The sequence below is a fragment of the Apiospora aurea genome, assembly GCF_038362705.1.
Source record: "Apiospora aurea strain CBS 24483 chromosome Unknown utg000001l_segment0_segment0, whole genome shotgun sequence".
Taxonomy (NCBI): domain Eukaryota; kingdom Fungi; phylum Ascomycota; class Sordariomycetes; order Amphisphaeriales; family Apiosporaceae; genus Apiospora; species Apiospora aurea.
Window position 1 is genome coordinate 2,491,066 of NW_027117388.1, and position 18,617 is coordinate 2,509,682.

The window sequence follows — 18,617 nt, forward strand, 5'->3', positions numbered from 1 at the left end:
CAGGAGTTGATCATCTGATAGAATAATAGGCCAGACCAAAGCGCATACCGTAAATTCGACGCCTGAATGGCTTATTTACCTGTCAGCTGTAACGGTACCAGCGACCGCCAGTGATTGCGTCGCCAACTGCTCAGAGCGATTCATAATCCGGTCTCGAACCGAGATTATGTGAACGTACCTTCATAACTCTTATGCGACTGACACCAAAGACGGTGACGACGAGCGAGTGCACGTAGACAACCATATATTACATCTTATTTCTATGAAAGGGCGAACTAATACACGCAAATTGCAACCAACACCTGACCCCCTAACTCCGAACCTACTTCTTTCCTTTCAGAAGTACCTATGCGTTGACCTCTGCAAACCAACTCCTCAACAAGCCAGCCAATGCCGCCGGCAAGTCCTGTAAATCGTGCACAATGAGATAGTACTGGAACGGGAACGTATCCAGGAAGGCCTCGGTCTTGATACCGACCGTGTTGCCAAGCTCATCCTTGACCCACTTGACCGACCTCAAGTTGAGGACACCACCACTCGAGACCTTGTTCTGAGCGACTGCACCGGGCTGCTGCTGCTGCTGCTGCTGCTGCTGCGACTGCGGCTTGCTCTTCGATCTCGCGTCGTCCATGATGATGAAGACAATCATGATGCGCTCCTCCATGGCTTCACGGAGCAGACGGCGGATCTCGTCGTGCTCCTGCGACGGGGTGAGGCCGTCCGAGAGGATCAGGGCGAGCTGCCAGAGGTCCTCGCCGCCGCGTCCCGGGTTCTGGAGGCGTGCAGCGCGGAAGCGGGCGATGGTGTCGCGGACGAGGCCGCGGATGTCGGTGTGGTCCTGCTGGAAGCTGAAGCGCTGCAGCACCTTGGCGCCGGCGTCGTGCGACGCGAACGGCTCGGTGAAGTCGTGCGCCATGAACGTGTTGCCGCCGAAGCCCAGCACGCCCACCTGGCCCACCTCCAGCAGCGTCAGGGCGCGCGACACCATGACGAACGACTCGAGCGCCAGCTGGCCCGAGGCCGACTCGCCCATCGATTTGGAGTCGTCAACGCAGAGCAGAATCTGGTACGAGCGCTTGGTCGGGATGGCCCGGCGCATCCAGATCTTGTCTCGCTTGTACGATGAGGCGATATAGGGGATGATGCGCTTGATGTTAAGACGCTTGCCGGTGCGGTAGGAACCCGAAAGCTTGGTCGATTGAGATGGGGTAAGAATCAGACGCAGCTGAGACGTGAGGGCCAAGGACAGCGGGTTGGTCTTGGCTTGGAAGTCCGTCCACTGCTTCATGGCCTCGTCGAAGTCGCGGAGGTCCGAGGTTGGCTCTGTGATATAGGTCGATGATAGCTGGACAGAGGTCTCGTCGAGGCTTTCCTCGTCTTGGTCCTCGCGGTCGGCACCGTCCATGGGCGGTGTAACTTCTCGATCGTAAGCTCCCTTGCGGGTGGAAACACCGGTTCGGCCTTCCTCGCGCTGCGACTCGGATTTGTCTTGTGCCTCAAGTGGTTCAGAGGTATCCATCTTGTCAGCATCGTTGGCGTCGTCAGCGGCCTGCTCCTCGTCCTCGGGCATGACCCGACTATCGGGATCCTCGATCTCGTCGTCAATTGCCATGGTATCGTCAAAGGGACGTGATTCTTCCTCGGTCGTAGTTCCGATGGCTTGAGTGTCGGCCGCCATCTCGTCATTTTGCAGATGCTGGAACTCCTTGGGAGCCATCTCGTCATTGTTCTTCTCGGCAATGTCCTTGAACTCTTCGGCTTGCGCTTGCTTGATCTCGCGTTGTTGTCGGTGCCATTTCTCGAGAGCGTCACCGAGAGCCTTGAAGGGCTGATCGACGGCGGAATCCTGAAGGTCGTCTCCCTCGGATTGGGCAGGCTGTTCTTGCGATTTGGCAATGCTGCCCTTGTCGCCCGTTGATGTATCCTGATCTGCCGCACTCTCACCCATCTCCCCACTCTCGCGTTGGGCGGTGTTGTCTTGAGAGGTGTCCTGGTCGTCGGTCTGATTGGCGTCCTGGTCTTGGCCACCGTTTATCACATCGCTGGGTGCGACGTTGTCGGTGTTGGGGTTTGCCTGGTCATATGACGGCTTCTCGTTGTCTTCGCGCTCTTCAGGTTGCTCCTCTTCGGGGTTTTCGCCCATCTCTTGATCAGCCTCACCTTCCGCATCGTCGTCCTCGGATTTCTCTGCCGCATCTTCATCCTCCTTTTGTTCATCTGCAGGCGCAGTGTTATCTGCAGCATCGCCATTCTCGCTGCCCATATCACTGTCTTCGGCCTTGTCCTCGGCCTTCTCATCCGCGTCTTTCTCTTCAACATCGGAAAGATCGTCGAGGTCTTCATCGCTGATAGAGGACATGTCGTCTTCGTCCTTGCCATCGAGGTCCATGTCGTCGGGCAGTGCGAGGGCATCTTGCTCCTCGACATTCTGGTCTTGTCGGTTCGGCTCCTCGTATTGCACATCCTCGTCTTGTTCGGCGCCAAGCTCTTCCTCCTCCTCGGCATCTTGTTCGCCTTCGCCACCGTCCTCTTCTGCCTGTTTCTTGTCCTTATCAGGTTTGTCATCAGCAGCCTCCTGCTCGTCCTTCTTCTGCTTCCCGTTCTTGTTATCGCCCTCTTGCTCTTTCTCAGCGTCATCCTCTTTCTCACCATCCCACATCTTTTCGTCAACGGTATTCGGGTCCAGGTCATCGACGTCGCCAGTTTCTTCGTCCATCTCATCATCCTCGTCGTCATCTCCGGATTGAGAGCCCTTCTCGTCGTCATCTTCACCAGCGACACTGCCCATCTCGCCCTCGAGCTCGCCATCTGCCATATCGACTGCATCCTTCTCATCCTCAATCTCTTCTTGCTTGGGCTCTTGGTTCTTTTCTTGAGCTAGCTCGGATAAGTCTTCATCGGGCTGGATGTCCTTGCTGATATCCTCCGCGCCCTCTCCTTCTCCAAGACCGGTGCCGCTCTCCATCTTGCCAGCGCCTTCCGACTTCTCGTCTGACTGCTCCTGCGGCGTGCAGAAACCCTGACCAGATAGCTGTACGAAATGCTTGCTCAGACTATACGCAATATGGGATGTGCTGTGGTTAAGTTTGCCGTAATTCGTGACAGCGTGCTGGCATATGGTGCTGTATTGCTTGACGATGGGATAGGCGGCAGCCAGAAGCGACTTGGTCAGTTGGTTCACGTGGCCGTCTTCCAGATTGAGCTGAAGCAGGACGGAAAGCGTGCGGTCCAGAATCGTCTGGATCTTGTCCATATGGAGGGACTTCAGCGAAGCCATCATCGCCTCATCCGACGTTGTCAACCAGGCCGACTCTTCGGTTGATGTGGGAATCTTAGCCACCGCTTTGGTGAATTGCTCAACAGCGACCAGCATACTGTCTATCAGACTCTTGACGGCAGGCAGCAAATGCTTTTCGAGAGACTGCATCTTGTCAGGAATCTGAACTGGCTGCTCATCGACATCTGTCCACAATTGGACCTGCTCGAAGATGAAGGCGAGGTCAGGGCGCGCGTTTCCAAGCTCTACCATATTCTGTTTGATCTCGTCCAAGCAGTTGGCGACTGCATGCTCAGTCTTGAGGTCAGCATCTGACAAAAGATACTGGGGAAGAGGGTTCTCGGTTTTAGCCGCGGTTGTGGTGGCCAGCGCTGCACGCCATGACTTCAGCTTATCCACGATTTGGCTGTTGTCAATATCACCAAACTTGGCATGGATTTGCACAAGCTGTATGGCGACATCCAGGATCTCGGCTCCCCACGTGGCGGCAGTGGAGACGTTGGTAGTCTTGGATTGCTTCTGCAAACGGCTCTTGTCCAAAGTCACAATGCTCTCAACCTGCTGCACCGTGGAAGCGAGTTTGTCCAATCGCTGGTAAGTTGTCGCGAGCGTGGTACGCTGCGCCAGGATAACGTGCAGCATTCCTTCGACGAAACCAGTGCTTCTGCTGACCTCGGCACCAGTCAAATCTTCCGAGTGAGTCTGGGATGCGGCTCTGACCCGGGGCATCAGATCCAGGAGTTTGTGGAAATAGTATTCAGCGCTGCTGCTCCCCTCGCCCGTGTAGGGCTCTAGTTTCGAGAGTATCATGGAGGTGGAATCCTGCTTGGCGAGCGCATCTGTGCCGAGGTTGAAATGGAAGCCCATCTCTCGAAGATCACTCAGAACACCCGCAAAGAGTTTTCGCTTCCGAGTCTTGAGATGCTTGACCAGGCGTGTATTCTCTTCAGTCAAGAATGCCGGTGTCTCCTTGCGCAGTTGAGCGGCCGAGGACTCGAGCTCCGAAAGGAACGAGTCCAGTTCACTGGCCACATCGACACTGGAAGAGGGCGAGCTGCCCAACTTGGTCATGATCTCAACAGTGCGGCGGGCGTTGGCAACACGCTTGTGATCACTGGCCCACTTGGGGACTCTTTCCTGGCAGAAGGCCAGCGCTTTGTCGTCCACTTCGGCAGTCATAAGAGCGACCTGTCCGTTTTCGAGGTTTTGTATAGTCTCATCCGGAAGTCCCGTATCGATAATCGTTCTCATCGGCTGGCAAAGAACGTCTCTGAACTTTTTGACTACCCTGAACAGCTTGTGGTGGGATTTGCGTGCACTCTCCCGCAGAGCCGTGATGTTGGTGTCCTTCCAGCTAGCCAGAAGCAGAACATCCTTCATTTGCTTCTCTATAGGCGCTTTGCCTGACTTGATAGTCTCTTGTACGGACCGTTCAAAGCGAGCGTAGTAGGCGATGAAGTTCTGGACTGCGCGGTTGACAACCGACATAGCCGGCCAGTCCTCGACCAACAGTGCAACCTGTCTCTGCAACTGTTTGAGTAGACTCAACCGGCTCGAAAATTGACCGAGTTCAGCTGTTGCGAAGTAAGACTCCAACGTTTTGAGCAGGTTGGCGGCATGCTGTTGGAGGTCGCTTCCTGCCTCGACCATCTCTAAAGGTCCGGCGATGACAGCTTGGTAAGCGACGAACCACCAAGAGTTGGCATCGTTCTCGCACTTCTGGAATTCCATATCGAACAACTTGCCCCAGGTCGAAAGTTCAAGGCGACGCCAGCTAATCAGCAGGTCGGTAAGTCGGTCATATAGGACTGGCACTCCGTGGACTTTGCTTGCCCAGCCTCCATTCTGCCACTCGTAGACAAAGCCATGGAGACGCTCTACAGGAGTGATCAGCTTGGCCAAGGGCATCGAGTGGACTTGCTCGAGGACATCGTCGCATGCTTGAACGACGTCTTGCAGTGGCTGTAAGTGTCCGATTTCCTCGTCCTTTTGCAACTGACGGAAACGGGCCCGAGTATCATTGACCAAGGTAACAAGTCTGCGGGCTTCAGGCAAGTTCTCACTGGTGTAGAAATTGTAGCTTGCGCTGGTATCATTGGCGTTGTAATCAGACATCTTGTCATGCAAAACTTGAATCGCGGGAGAAAGCAGGGTGCGATCAGTCAAGTCCAATGCCTGATCCTTGGAGGCCTGCCGAAGCGCAGAGTCCCAAAGGCTCTTGATGCTCTCAGTTGGGGCGAGAGGAGTCAAGAAGATATCCCGATGGAGCTTCGCCAGCTCTATTGCTAGAGATCGCGCATCGCGGACTGGTGCTGGCTTGGCTTCGCCATTCAATTCGCTATCGGCATCGAAGGTGGGGAACATTTCATCGAAGGCGGCTTGGTCGGCAGCCTCTTCATCCTCGAAGCTTCCCTTGAAACGATACAAGCTCCTCTTCGCTTCTTCCGCTTTGCGATCGGCTTCGAGCTTCAGGCTCCACTGGCCATAGAAGAAGTGGACTGCCTCGAAGACAGCGTCACGCAGCGAAGGGCTGAGGGCACCAGGTCCTTCTACGGCGACGCAAGTAGCAGCATATTTTAGGAGGTCCATTCCTTTTGGTTTCGATACCCCTTTGGAGAATGCCGCCAGAGTACCATTCATGAAGGGCACACATTGAGATAACGACTTCGATGCGGACGCAGTACTGTTGCCCACGAGGGCTGCCCCTTCACCCAAGGAAAGTCCAATATCCAGGCAGTGAAGTATGTTGGTAGCAGGCATACCCAAATCCTCATAGTGGTTAGACTTGGGCAAGGTGAGTCGCGCCACGATCTGCGCCACGTTCTGGCGGATGACCTGCAATTGCTGGGTTGCAACTTCCGATCCAAAGCAGTGTTCCGAAAGTGCAGACAAGACATCGGCACGAAGAACAGCTTTGAGCACGCCGTTGAATTCGCCCTGGATGGCACGGTGCTCCGAGGTTTGGTCCTCGCTCCATGGCAATCGGTAAATAGTTTCAGAGAGAGCAGGCTTGTCACCAAGGACGCGAATCTCGTCCTCGATGAGCTCCCTTCTGAGGTTGTTGGGCTGTCCAGTGAAGAAGACACCGAATCGTTTAACAGAGGACAGCTGAGCGTCGAGGCCACTGACATGCTCCTCGTAACTTTCCAAGTCGACGAGTGGTCGCAGCTGGGGGTCATACATCTTGTCAGGAATGTAGAGCTTTACCAACGCCAACGAGAATTGTAGCCAAGCATTAGCTAGGAGAGCTCGCTTGGTTCGATCCTCTCTCTTAGCTGCGAACAAAGATACTAGAGAAGGGACGAAATGCTGTGAGACCATTTGCGGAAGGTGTCCGTTGTCGCCGTATATTTGCATGGATCGCGGCGACTCATAGTGCAGCCCCTTTTCGTCAAAGCCGACCTGGGCCTCTTTTAGTTCTTCGGTCAGCTCCCGTTGAAGCGTGCCGAATGCTGCTGCGAATTCCGGACCCAATGTAGTTACTGCACTTCTCATGAGCATCAACAACACGTCACCTAGTTTGTCCAAGGAGTCACTAGTCACAGACTCGGAATACTTGGAGATCTGCTTGGCCAATACAGGGAGTTCTGCTTCCAGCATGGCCAGGGACTGAAGTGTCGCGGAATCAATATTGGCAAGCTTCGAGGCAATATTGGTCGACAGGCTCTCGGTCCATGGGTGTGCCAGATCGAACTGCTTGTCCTCGGCGATCGGGCGGGATGCTTTTGTGCCCATGAGATATCCGATCAATTGCAAGGGTTTGGACGTAGGAGTGGCGCTTTGCAGGCGCATTTGCACAAGTATGGGCAGATCCGAAAGGGCGACCATTTCATCCACAGTTGGCAATGCCTTTTGCGCGGCAAGAGACTCGAGAACAACAAGTTGACGCAGGTACTCGAACTCCTTGGTAAGATTGGGCGGAATATACTCCTTTTCGTCAACCTGAGCGGCAAGCTTCTCAATCTCGGTGTCGAGACTCTCGATGAGATCGCCACAGTTCGGCTCATCATTGCGGACGATGCCATAGACCTGGACGAGAGAGGTCATGATCTGAGAAAGGTTCTTGGCGGTCGCCCGCGTGTTCCATTTGACCTTATCGAACTTGGGCGCCAGTGCCTCGATGCGTTGGACCATTTCGCTTGTGTTGGCGTTGGTGATGGCCATAGGTCGGTAAGCCTTCCACAACAGCTCCATGCTCAGACCGGTACTCAACTTGAAACCAGTAACGAAACTCTCGTTCAAGCCTCTCACCAAGTAAGTAAGAAGTTCGTGCATCACGCTGTCTTGCGTTTGGCTGATGTACTTGGCCAGCGTGTCTGCACCCTGGCCGAGATGGGCTTGGAAACGCGCCTCGTCAAACTTCTCGAACGTTGCTGTCTGGGCTGACAGCAGATGGAAGGTTCGCCACCAATAAAGCATCATGCCGCTGAGAACATGAGCTCGCTGCTGCCATGGCCCGGGGTTGGTGACTTGTCCACATAGGAAGGTTTCAAAGGCTTGCAGAGTGCCATCCAGGAATTTGTAAGCGTTGATGGTAGAGTCTTTGGACACGGCCGCGATACTACCGGATAGAGAGGATCGTTGCAGGCGATTGAGTAGTGAAGGCTGTCGGCCCTGAGCTTGAGCTGCCTGATCGCGTAAGTACTTTTGGGCCTTGATCAGACTCAGCGACACTTCATAGCATACGCCCAGCCACGTTGGTAGGCCCATGTCCGAGCCTTGCAGCAACGGCACAATGGTAGAGTTCTGCAAGGGATGCCGGGGCTGGACAGATCCAAAGCCCATTGAAATGGACTCATTCAAGGAACCGTGCATCTTTTGGATAGCTGCATTGAGCTCAGCTTTCACCAACGAGTCCGAGGCCAAGAACTGCTCGAGAGGCTCTAAGCTGTGATCATACGTTGTATGAATGCTCTCGGAATAGCTTGAGGCCACCGCGGAATCTCTGGGAAGGATCTTCGTCTTGGCTACGGCGCGGTACTGCTCGTAAATAGCCATGTCAGCCTGAGAAAGACTGTCGGCAGCAATATGGCCAAAGGGCAAACTATCCTCGCTTGCATCCAGCAGAACCGCAGAGTCCAGAGCTTCGAACCGTCGGAGGTTTGATTCGACATGAGCTATTCGATGGACATAAGCCGGCGTACTGACATCGGCATGATCGAGATAAATCTCGATGGCACGGTTGCGCATGGCCCGAGAGAGTTCACCGTATCGCGGATCCATGGTCAAGAAAACCCTGAAGTCCGGATGCGGCTCGATGATTCTAGGCTCTCCATTGGGACCGCAATGCTCGTTGATGATCAGGAACCCATTCGGTTCAAGCAAAGAGTTCAGTCTGTCCAACACGGAAGCGCTGCAAAGGTTCGCGTTATCCAGGACCAACCATTCTCCTTTCTGCAGAGCTTTCACGATAATGCCATCAAGCCACTCAAACGTCGGGTCGCGGATGCCATTCTCCTTGGACAGAAGTGAATGCGCCTTGTTTGTAAGATCGGCAAGCTGTGTGCCAGATTGAATCTGACTGCGGAGGCCTTGGAGCTTTGATGTCAAATATTGAGAAGCATCGGCTCGCTCATCTCGGCTTTCGAGGGCATTGAGTAGATCGACGGCAGCTCGCGGGGACGCCTGAGGGACCGTCGTGAGAACGGATTGACGAACAACCTCTTCAAGCTCCTTCAAGGTTTGATTGACTTCGCGGAGAGGGTCATGCTGTTCAAAGCCACCCACAAGATCCATGGCATCAATGTCGGCATTCATGGGGAAAACCACCAGCGGCTTGCCGACCAGGGATGCGACATGCTGCAGAAGCGTAGACTTGCCGCTTCCGGATGGGCCAGCAAGGATACACGGCAGGTTCTGCTTGATGCATATTAAGATCGACTCGATCTCATGGAGTCTGACAACCTCGTCGATGCACGGAGGCGCTGAAAGCTGCACGAGGGGGTCTCGGTGGAGAAGCGCAAGTCCAGTCTGCATGATAGTAGAGCTTCTGTTGTGGTACAATTGATGGTCTTTCGGGGCGGATTGGAATGCATTGGTAAAGAGCTTATTGACGAACTGTCGGTCGTGAACGCCACGGAAGCGTTGGCGGATGACAATATCGAGGAAGTCATCGACCTTGGCAGTGGCCAATAAGGGGTCCTGAGATGTGAGCAATTGGAGCCAGCGCAGGGTGTCTCGCAGATTGAACTCCCAAGGAGCTCCTGAGGCGCCGAACGATCTCCTTACCACAACCTCTTCGTCTAGACTCGAGATGAAAGAGATCAAATTCTGGACAGTTTCGACGGGGACATTAGGGAAGTTGTGTTGTGCGATCATGAGCAAATCGGTCTCCGTGAACACATCGGCATAGACGACGATGAATCGGTTGACAAAGGAGCTTGGCAAACCCTTTCGGCCGCCTCCCTGGTGATGCGGGTTCTGGGCAGCGAAGAGCCGGAAGTTGGGATGACGCTTGAAGGTCTGGTCGAGTTCCGAGATGTAAACCTCTCCACGATGGTCAAGACAGGCGTTCAGGCCCTCCAGGACGGATTGGGACGCAAGATTCATCTCGTCCAAAAGGACCCATTCACCGCTCTGCATGGCACGCAAGAAGGGCGCATCCCTCCATGCAAAATGACCTGCTTCGGCACCTTCGACCGGCACATCGGTACCAAACAAGTCCATCAGATCAGTTTGATCAGACAAGTTGATACGTGTCAGGGGTTGGCCGCAGGCCCGCGCCAAAGCACCGACCAAAGTAGTCTTGCCCACACCTGGGCTTCCTTCGAGGAGGATTGGCTTTTGCACCTGGAGCGCTCTAATGACTCTCATAGCATTCAGCTTCGTAGTTGGCGCATGGAGGGCGAAGCCCGTCTCGAAGTCATCATCGGCAGCTCGGGCTATGCTGAATTCACCAATAGTGAGCTTGCCAGCTTCTATTGATAGTTCCAATGGCGCTCTGTATATCTTCGTCGCGTCACAGCCAAGGAGCTCGGTGAGCTTGTCTAGGCATTGTTGGCGCTGGCCATCCATGCTTTTAGGGTCCATTGCAATAAGCGCCGAGGGGTTGGCTCCCAAGGTATCGATGAAAACGGTGGCAGCTCCGTGGATGACGGCATTAACGGGCTTAACATGAGCGGACTCGTTGATAAACCTCGCCCATACCAAGATGTCTCTGATGGAGAAAGCAGCGGTCGACGTTGAACGGAACTGCTGACCGAACCAATAGGAAAACTTGACAATGCTCTTGGCGAAATGCTGAAGCTTGGGTTTGAGCTTCGAAGAGACGATCTGTAGAACATCCTCGTCGGCGGACAGACCGGGGACCCAGATCTCAGTGAATCGGTTTCTCAACGCCGGGGAAAGCTCTTTCTTGCCGAAATCACCACCCGGGTTCATGGTGGCAAAGAACTGGAAGCCATCAGTTGCCTCGACAAATGAGTTGTCTATACCCTTCTCGGCCAAAAGCAAGGTTCGCGAAGGCTCCAGGACGGAGTTGAGTCTTTCCAAGACGGAATCGTCGGCCAACGAAATCTCGTCCAACAAGAAGTATTGGCCACTGCGCATGGCATGAACCAAGCTGCCATCTGCCCACTCAAACAAAGCCTTGCTCTTGATCTCGGCAGCTTCAATCTTCTGGCGCATTTCCTCGGGTATCCGTCCCAGTTGGTTTATCTCGAGCGCGTGATAATGCTGCAGGAGCTCGTCAAGATCATCCCTCACTTCAAGTTCAAGCGATTGGAATACTTGGACAAGGTCTTGTCTTAGTGTATCCGCAATAGCACCTCGGTTTCTGACGGGCCGCTGAGATCCGATCAAATCGCCTGTTTCTGTGTTTTGATGGGCGTTGACGATATGCAGCTCCTTTCCGAGTGCCTCTGCAAGCAGTTGGCAAACTGTCGTTTTGCCGCAGCCTGTCTCGCCAACAAGAAGAACGGGCTCGTTATTGGAAAGGGCTTGCGCCACCAAAACATAGAGACGGCGCATGGCCTGTGTCCAGACAACACCCTGGGCATTATCGACTGATTGAAGTTGTGTAAGGTATGGAGACCTCCTTGCGCTGTAAAGCAGTTGCGGCTCAATTGAGGGCTTGTCTTTCTTCAAGGTGCCATCACTGTTCTTGTTGTTGTGGAAAACAGTCTCAATCACATCCTTCACAGCTGCCCGCTCTTCTTCGTTCCGCACACGTTCGGCAAGGAGCATAAAACCTTGGTTGGCCATCTCCTCTCTGGGCGTAGAACCAGGTAGAGTTGGTACACGAGTGTTAGCGCCGCGAAGCGCCCATCGGAACAAATCTCTCAGGGTTGCGAAACTGTCCTTGTTCTCGAAGAGGCGGTTGGTCTGTCGGAGCCTGGACAACTCTTTATACACCTGGACAATTCTCTTGCAGTCCGATGGCGCCGTGTGCACGCTGCGCTTCTGCAAGATGGTCTCTAGCTCGTCCTCGGGGATATCGTCATAATGGAGTTCCAGGAAACGGTTGCGGAAGGCGCGAGATAAGACCTTTCGTCCTCCGTAAAGACCGGGAGGGTTCTGAGTGGCAAAGAGCATAAAGTTCTCATGGGGACGGACGACCTCTTGAGTCTCAGGGATGAGAAGCTCGCGGTTGTCATCAAGCAAGCGGTTCAGGGCCTCTAGTACATCGGTCGGCGCGAGGTTGAGTTCATCCAGAACGATCCAATGGCCTTGACGCAGAGCCTGAACTAGCAGACCTTCCTGGAAGTGCAGCTTCCCATCGGCGCCAGAAACGTAGGTACCAAGGTACTCCTGTAGATCGGTATGTTCGTGGTTGTTGATACGGACGAACTTGTTGCCGCTGTAATTGGCAAGAAACTCGATCATACTGGTCTTTCCTGCCGAGGTCGGACCTTGGATGAGGACCGGGAATCGCCGGGTCGAGGTTGCACGAACCAAGTTCAGAAGGTTTCTCTCCACTGAAGGGGTAATGATATAGTCATCCCTTTCCCGCTGGACTTCTTCACCCTGGAGCAGCCAGTAGTGTCGATCCTTATTCTTGTTTTGGAATCGGACGTATTGCCTGCCGTCGCCGGGGTGCTTCGGTTGTTGCGACAGCAGCGCTTTTGGGTTACCGCGCTTCTCCAGCAGGTGGAGTCGTATCTCGGGCACCAGGATATCTTCCGACTCCTTACTCAACAAGGTGAGGAAACCCATGGAAAATCCTTCATAGAGCGCACGTCGAAGTCCGTACATTGGTGCGATATCATTGACATACGTAAGGACTCGAGTCAATGTTCTCAAACTGAAATGTGGCACCTCATTGGCGCCATCGACGAGGCGCTTCTCGTCGGCCAGGGCTTTGGTCTTGAGATACAGCCTCGCAATATCGTCAGCAGCTTGCTCGTCCTTCGAACTGGTGCTCCTCAGATACGCCTTGATGATGGTGAGGAGATCTTTCAAGTCCTTGTCCGGACTGCTGACATATAGCTCTGTAAATCGAGACCTAAGACCGAGAGGCAGGTCACGCTTTCCGATATCTGTGGCGGGATTCATAGCGCCGAATATGCGAAACTCGGGGTGAGCGACGACTCGTTCGATCTCGCCCGTCTCGGAAAGGAGCAGTGACGGCTCATCGTTCGGGCCAGAGGCGAGAAGGTCTGCAATACTCTCCAGTGTGTCTGGTGATGCAAGGTTGATCTCGTCAAGGAGAACCCAGTCACCGTTCCTTGCTGCCTTGACGATGTTGCCTTCGACAAATGCAAAAGCAAAAGTGCCCGACCCACCGGAGATTTGGATAGCGAATTGATCCAGGGCGCGGGAGAAGGCATCCCAACGTGGCTGAAGGTTGAGTAACGACTGCAGCTTCGATTCCGTCTTGCGTCTCTTAGCCACCGGCCCGTCCTCGGCAGGCGGGTCGTCGTTTGCCTGTGCTGACCTGCTCTGCAACTCGGCCAGAATCTTGCTGAACATCTTGGGAGCTTCTCGCCAGAGTTTCAATACCTTGGGCCATTGTCCCTTGGCGATGAATTTACCTATCTGCTCCAGGTACTTCTGGTTCTTGGTAGCAGAAATACCTGTGGTGGCAAATAGGTCTTCGAACTCTTCCTTCAGTGGCACAGCCAGCGTACGGACGTTGACTGGTTTGAAGCCGCCCAGGAGATCTCCTACTTCGCTCTGCTGAGACAAGTTGACAGCCACCAGTTTGTGGCCCAGCAAGTCTGCAAGCTGTTGCACCACAGTCGTCTTTCCGATACCAGTCTCTCCAACAAGGAGAGTCGGCTCGCGAAGCTTGACAGCGACCGCGATCTGCTCGAGTACCCGTTTCGCGTGGTTCGTGTTCGCAAAGGTCTTCTTGGCCTTGGTGATCCTGTTGGCTCGCGGCCTCTTGTTCAACGATACTCGGCCAACTCTGATGTCACGCGGGGTTTCTTCAAACTGCGGGATATGTGCCTGCACGTAATGTTCCCTCATTTGTGGCGCGACGTGCATCTCTTCGGCAATGCTGTTCACGATCGCCGCCTTTGCTTCCAAACTGGGGATGGAGCCACAGAAGCAGTCGGCGGCCTCCATGAACATGGAATACTTTGTCTCGTCGCTGATGGCTTCTTTGCCGGTTCGGCAGCCGGAAGCAACGAGCAACTGGCTCAAACGCCTGCACCACTTTAACAGATCTCGAGGAGTGACGGGACGGTCGGCGACAGTTCTACCACCGCCGGAAGCTCTGCTGGGTAGGGTACAGAGGCGATTATAGACGGATATAATCATAGGGGCGTATAAGCGTAGTAGCGGGTAGGTGCCGAGGATTATCTCTTGCAACTCAGCAGGTTGCGCCATCCTAATGGCGACGGAATGCCAAAATCGCTGGCCGAGGAGGGTCGGAAGGCTCTCTTGGCCGTGCATTCCTTTGGTAGTTCGGACGGTCGCAAAGAGGCGGAAACCACTCGGCGCTCGTATCGTCTCTCCACGACTCGGTATCAAGAGTTCACCACGTTCTACAAGAGGTAGCAAAGTGCTCATCACCTCATTGGGTGCACGGTCTAAGTCTTCAATCAGTACCCAGCGGCCTTCACGGACCGCCGTTGTAAGCACACCAGGTCGCCAGGAGAAAGAGCCAGGTTTGGAGTCGGTCGAGTAGAGACCAATGAGCATTTTCGCATCGGTCTGCTCGTTCAGGTGCAGGGTCACCATACTAGACTCCATCCCGAGCTCACGCGCCAACTCATGCACAGCGGAGGTCTTTCCGGCTCCCGCCAGACCATGGAGCATCACAGGTCCGAATTCTTGCAGACTCCGCGTCAGGCATTCCAAGTTGGCCTTGGTGGTCTCGGTGAGAACGAGGGAGGAGGAAGTTTGCGGAGGGCCTTGTGGCCGAGGAAGCAAAGTTGCGCCATAACGAACGACGAGTGGTGTCAAGTTTAGGGGAGGAAAACGGTCGGATTGGTTATCGGGAATTTCTTTCAATTCCCGTCGAAGGTTTTCTATTTCTCTTGCTCTCTGCTTCTCACATAAAGACAAGAAAGTCAAGTCCAACTTCTGACCGTCGAAGTCGTCAATGAGCGGCATCTGCTTCGCAGGGGTATTGGTGCCGTCGCTTCCTGTTTCCACCCGTTGAATGTGTTTTTGAATGAGCACCTCCAGTCGCGAGTCGGAGGCTGACATCAAGATGCAAAAATTCCGTATCGCCAGGTATCTCACTGACGGCTCAGGGTGGGTGAAGAGCGTTTGCATCCATGAAGGCTCTACGATTTGTCGATAGGCCTTCTTGTCGAAATTGAGCAGTCGCCATACTGCAATGAGGGCAGGCGAAAGAGTAGACGCGGGCGCCTGGTTAATGGACGGCAGGTTCAGGGAGTTGACCCTGAAGGGCCGCGATCCAGCTTCCGTCGGCGCCACCGAGGTCTCACTCAGATACTGTTCCAGAAAAACAGATAAGTAGGGAGCAAACGGGAGGATTCTCGCAAAAGCATTGATAATTCGGTCCTCTTGGCCCTCTATGCGAGGTTTGAGGACCCATCGCGCGCATATGTCGGCGAAAACCTCTTCGAAATAGACAAAAACTTGGCTCGTGAATTGGGGTATCAGCGCCGTAGCAGCAACGGCATCTAGGAAATTCGTGGGGTCGTGACTGCGGATGACTTGCAGTATTTCGGGCGGCAGATGTGTCATGAGCTGCTCATCGGACAGCAGGTATGCTCTGCTTGAGCTGACATCTATCGTCGCCATGATTGCTGCCGTAATTGGGAAAATCATGTCGGATTGACAGTGATATCTTCACTCAATGCAGAGCGAATCTCTCACTTGGTCGGTACGCAGGCAGCGGATTCGCGATGCGCTCGAAAAAAGTTTATCGATAAGAACTTTTTCTGCCCATGCCTGCCCATGGTCCCGCCAAGTTCAATTGGCATGGGAAATTTGGGCGGTGAGGGGCCACCTGCGGTACCTGGGAGCAGGTATCTGATCTCTCTGGACCTCGCCGAGAGTGACCCGGAAAGCGGGAATTCTGGGCTGCCGGGCGCGCCTGCGATCCAATAGGCCTGCTCTAACCAGCCCAAAGTCCCACCCTAGCGGCGCCTGTCGTGCAGCGAGCTTTGGGACGCCAAAAATCTTCGAGAGGCATCACGAAGCTTTAACACAACCCCCGACGAGACGCCCACCCACCCGATCTGCTTCGTGCATCTCTCTGCCTCTCCATCCACCACCCACCAACCGCCCACGATGTCGACCCCTTGCAGATTCGCAGCCCGCAGCTGCGCCCGTACGCTCGAACCCGCGCTGCCATGCGCCCGTCCGTGGCATTCGCACAGAGGAGGCACGAGTCGACAGAGGCCGCCGCCAGCACGAGCCCCAAGATCGCTACCATTGTGGACCAGATCAGCCAATTGACCCTGCTCGAGACCGCCGACCTTGTCGCTTCTTTGAAGGTAGGCCTTTTCACTCTTTTATCCGCCACCGAAATCGCCACGTACATGGTTAAGAGGGGGGAGAGTTATGAGCACATGAATTCTACGGTGTTGGTCAATGGCAGATCATAATTGCGGGTTCGGGGAGTTCAATGGTATAATTTGAAGGATGATGCTTCGAATATATGCCTTGGGGCAGAATTGAACTAGAACACTAACTCGCAACTCCTCACAGTCCCGCCTCAACATCCCCGATCTGCCAGTGGGTGGCTTCGCCGCCGCGCCAGCCGCCGCCCCCCCGCCGCTGCCGCTGAGGAGGCCGACGAGCCGGCGCCGGCCGCGCAGGAGAAGACGCTGTTCAGCATCAAGCTGACGGCGTTCGACGCGGGCTCCAAGCCCAAGGTGATCAAGGAGGTCAAGAACCTGCTCGGCCTGTCCCTGGTCGACTCCAAGAAGTTCGTCGAGTCCGTGCCCAAGATGATGAAGGAGAGCGTCCCCAAGGACGAGGCCGAGAAGATCATGGCGACCATGAAGGAGCTGGGTGCCACCGTTGTCATGGAGTAAAGAAGAAAAATATAAAGGGCAGAAATCAACCAACTTGCTTGGAATCTTTTTTTCCCTCTATTTCTCGAAAGACATGTGTTCCGGGAAATAGCAGTGCCATCCAAAGGCTGTAATTTCGCCAGCCGAAGGAGACATACCATGGCGGGCAGATGGCGGACATCGAACGGGGTTATGGATAACGAATTCAACTTTACCCGTCTCCTCTAGCGAGAGCGGGGAAGAGATCATGGTACGATAGACGAAGGAGGCAAGTGTATACATGTAACCTACCTTGTAACAATATACATAAAGATCACCTACATCTGCATTACCCGCTATTGGGGATTGATATCACTCGGCAAGTGGAACAGAAAAGGGGGTGGGAGCTGTTCAACATCATTGTTTCTACCATGAACAAGATTGAGTATATTTGTTGAGGTTTATTATTATTATATGTTGTTTATGTTGTAAGCTATCAAGGCAACGGGATTGCATATCCTCGATGTCTCGTCTTTGAAGTTCTTCATATGGAAATGTTGCAATGGCATAATCTCCCTCGTGCCGATCATTTGCACATTTCGGGTATCAAAATTTGGGGGGCTTTGGTCAGCAGACTATACCAAGTCGCCGGGACTGAAACAGAGAGACGGGATGCAGTCTCTACAAGCAAAGAGTGTGCTGAGACAGGCTCGTACGTATGCAATAACCAGGTCAGCCCTCGTCCATTCTGTCGTGGGCACGGTCTTCGTTCCGTATGGAATCGTCACGACGATGCTCTCGTCCGCGGCTATGCTCACGTCCGTTAGGCGACGCCTGGCGCCTAGGCCGTAAGTGTACGCATTTTACGTTTTCCACCTCGTCCATCAACGCTGCTCTCTCCTCGCGCTCGAATTTGAAATCGTCGTCGTCCACTTCGCTCGCGTCATCCATAATCTTGGCACGCTCGTCGACCTGGGACCGCGGGACCACCCAGAGGTTCTCACGTCGCCTCTTGTGTCGTTCACGATCCTCCTCGATGCGCTGCTCTATCTGGCGCTTGTCGAGTCGGGTCGTGTGGCCGGTACCGTTCGCGGTGCGGGCGTCGCTGGAGGAATGGCCAGCGGCAGCGGCGGCGGTGGTGGTATTTGCGGCAGCGTTGCCGTTGGCAGGTAACGCAGTGGTCATGACAACGTCTCCATTGACGGGCGACGACAGGCCGGCTTCCGCCTGGGAAGCGTCGCGATCTTTGAGGCATTCTTCTAGCTCGGTGAGGGTCTGATCTAGGAGGAAGCCCTTGCCATTGAGGCCCTGTAGCACAGTCCTGACCACCTTGACGTTGGCGGCGCCGGATCCATCCTCGGGGCAAACAGCATCGACGACCCTAATAATGTCTCGTTGCATCATGCGGACGTAGGACTCGGCGTGGCGCTCTTTGGATGCAATCTCGAGGAAATGCTCGATAAAGTACATAATGTTGGCTCTGGTATTCATGTTTGTCTGCCAACGCACGAGTTCCAGGTTAGCTCATTCTGTTGCCAGCAACCCGAGATGCAGCTTGCATATTGCAGCAGGCAAGTATCGTTCGCCATGTGAAAACGGAGTGATAAATGTGCATCCCGTGCAACTTGTTACGGTAAACGTACCTTTTCCAGTTGCTCCAGGATGCAACTGTGCAAGTCCTCGCTCAGATCCCTGTACTTGACGGCATACTGGGCGGCCTTCTGCGCGCTGACCACGGTAGCATTGAGATGTTGCAGCTGGCCGCTGAAGCGCATGCGCACCTCGAACGGGTCGGCCATGCTGGGCGCGTTGGCGGCGTCTAGATTCCAGGCGCTGCGCTGCCTCGTTGCCAATGTGCCAAAAGGCCTGCTCGCTCGGGTGCAGGTAGCAAAAGCCTAATTCCCTGCTACCGTAAAAGTGAGGCCCATAAGCTTCCTCGACTGACAAGACCCTTGGTCTCTCCTGCTCTCGCTGCCGGA

The 18,617-nt window shown here is 54.4% G+C and overlaps 3 protein-coding genes across 3 annotated transcripts; 1 reads left to right on the plus strand and 2 right to left on the minus strand.

Moving 5' to 3' along the window:
- Positions 1–346: 346 nt before the first annotated feature.
- On the minus strand, positions 347–15,439 carry PG986_000777 (uncharacterized protein; the record flags this gene model as incomplete). Its single annotated transcript, XM_066836999.1, has 1 exon — positions 347–15,439. One exon carries the CDS (start codon positions 15,437–15,439, stop codon positions 347–349), a length of 15,093 nt encoding a protein of 5,030 aa, XP_066705892.1.
- A 554-nt stretch (positions 15,440–15,993) lies between these two features.
- PG986_000778 (mitochondrial 54S ribosomal protein bL12m) lies at positions 15,994–16,680 on the plus strand (the record flags this gene model as incomplete). The annotated part of the gene is made up of 2 exons (XM_066837000.1): positions 15,994–16,201; positions 16,352–16,680. The coding sequence occupies 2 exons, from the start codon at positions 15,994–15,996 to the stop codon at positions 16,678–16,680; spliced, it is 537 nt and encodes a 178-aa protein (XP_066705893.1).
- Positions 16,681–17,370: 690 nt separating this feature from the next.
- On the minus strand, positions 17,371–18,437 carry PG986_000779 (CTD kinase subunit gamma; the record flags this gene model as incomplete). The annotated part of the gene is made up of 2 exons (XM_066837001.1): positions 17,371–18,135; positions 18,282–18,437. 2 exons carry the CDS (start codon positions 18,435–18,437, stop codon positions 17,371–17,373), a joined length of 921 nt encoding a protein of 306 aa, XP_066705894.1.
- Between the last annotated feature and the right edge of the window lie 180 nt (positions 18,438–18,617).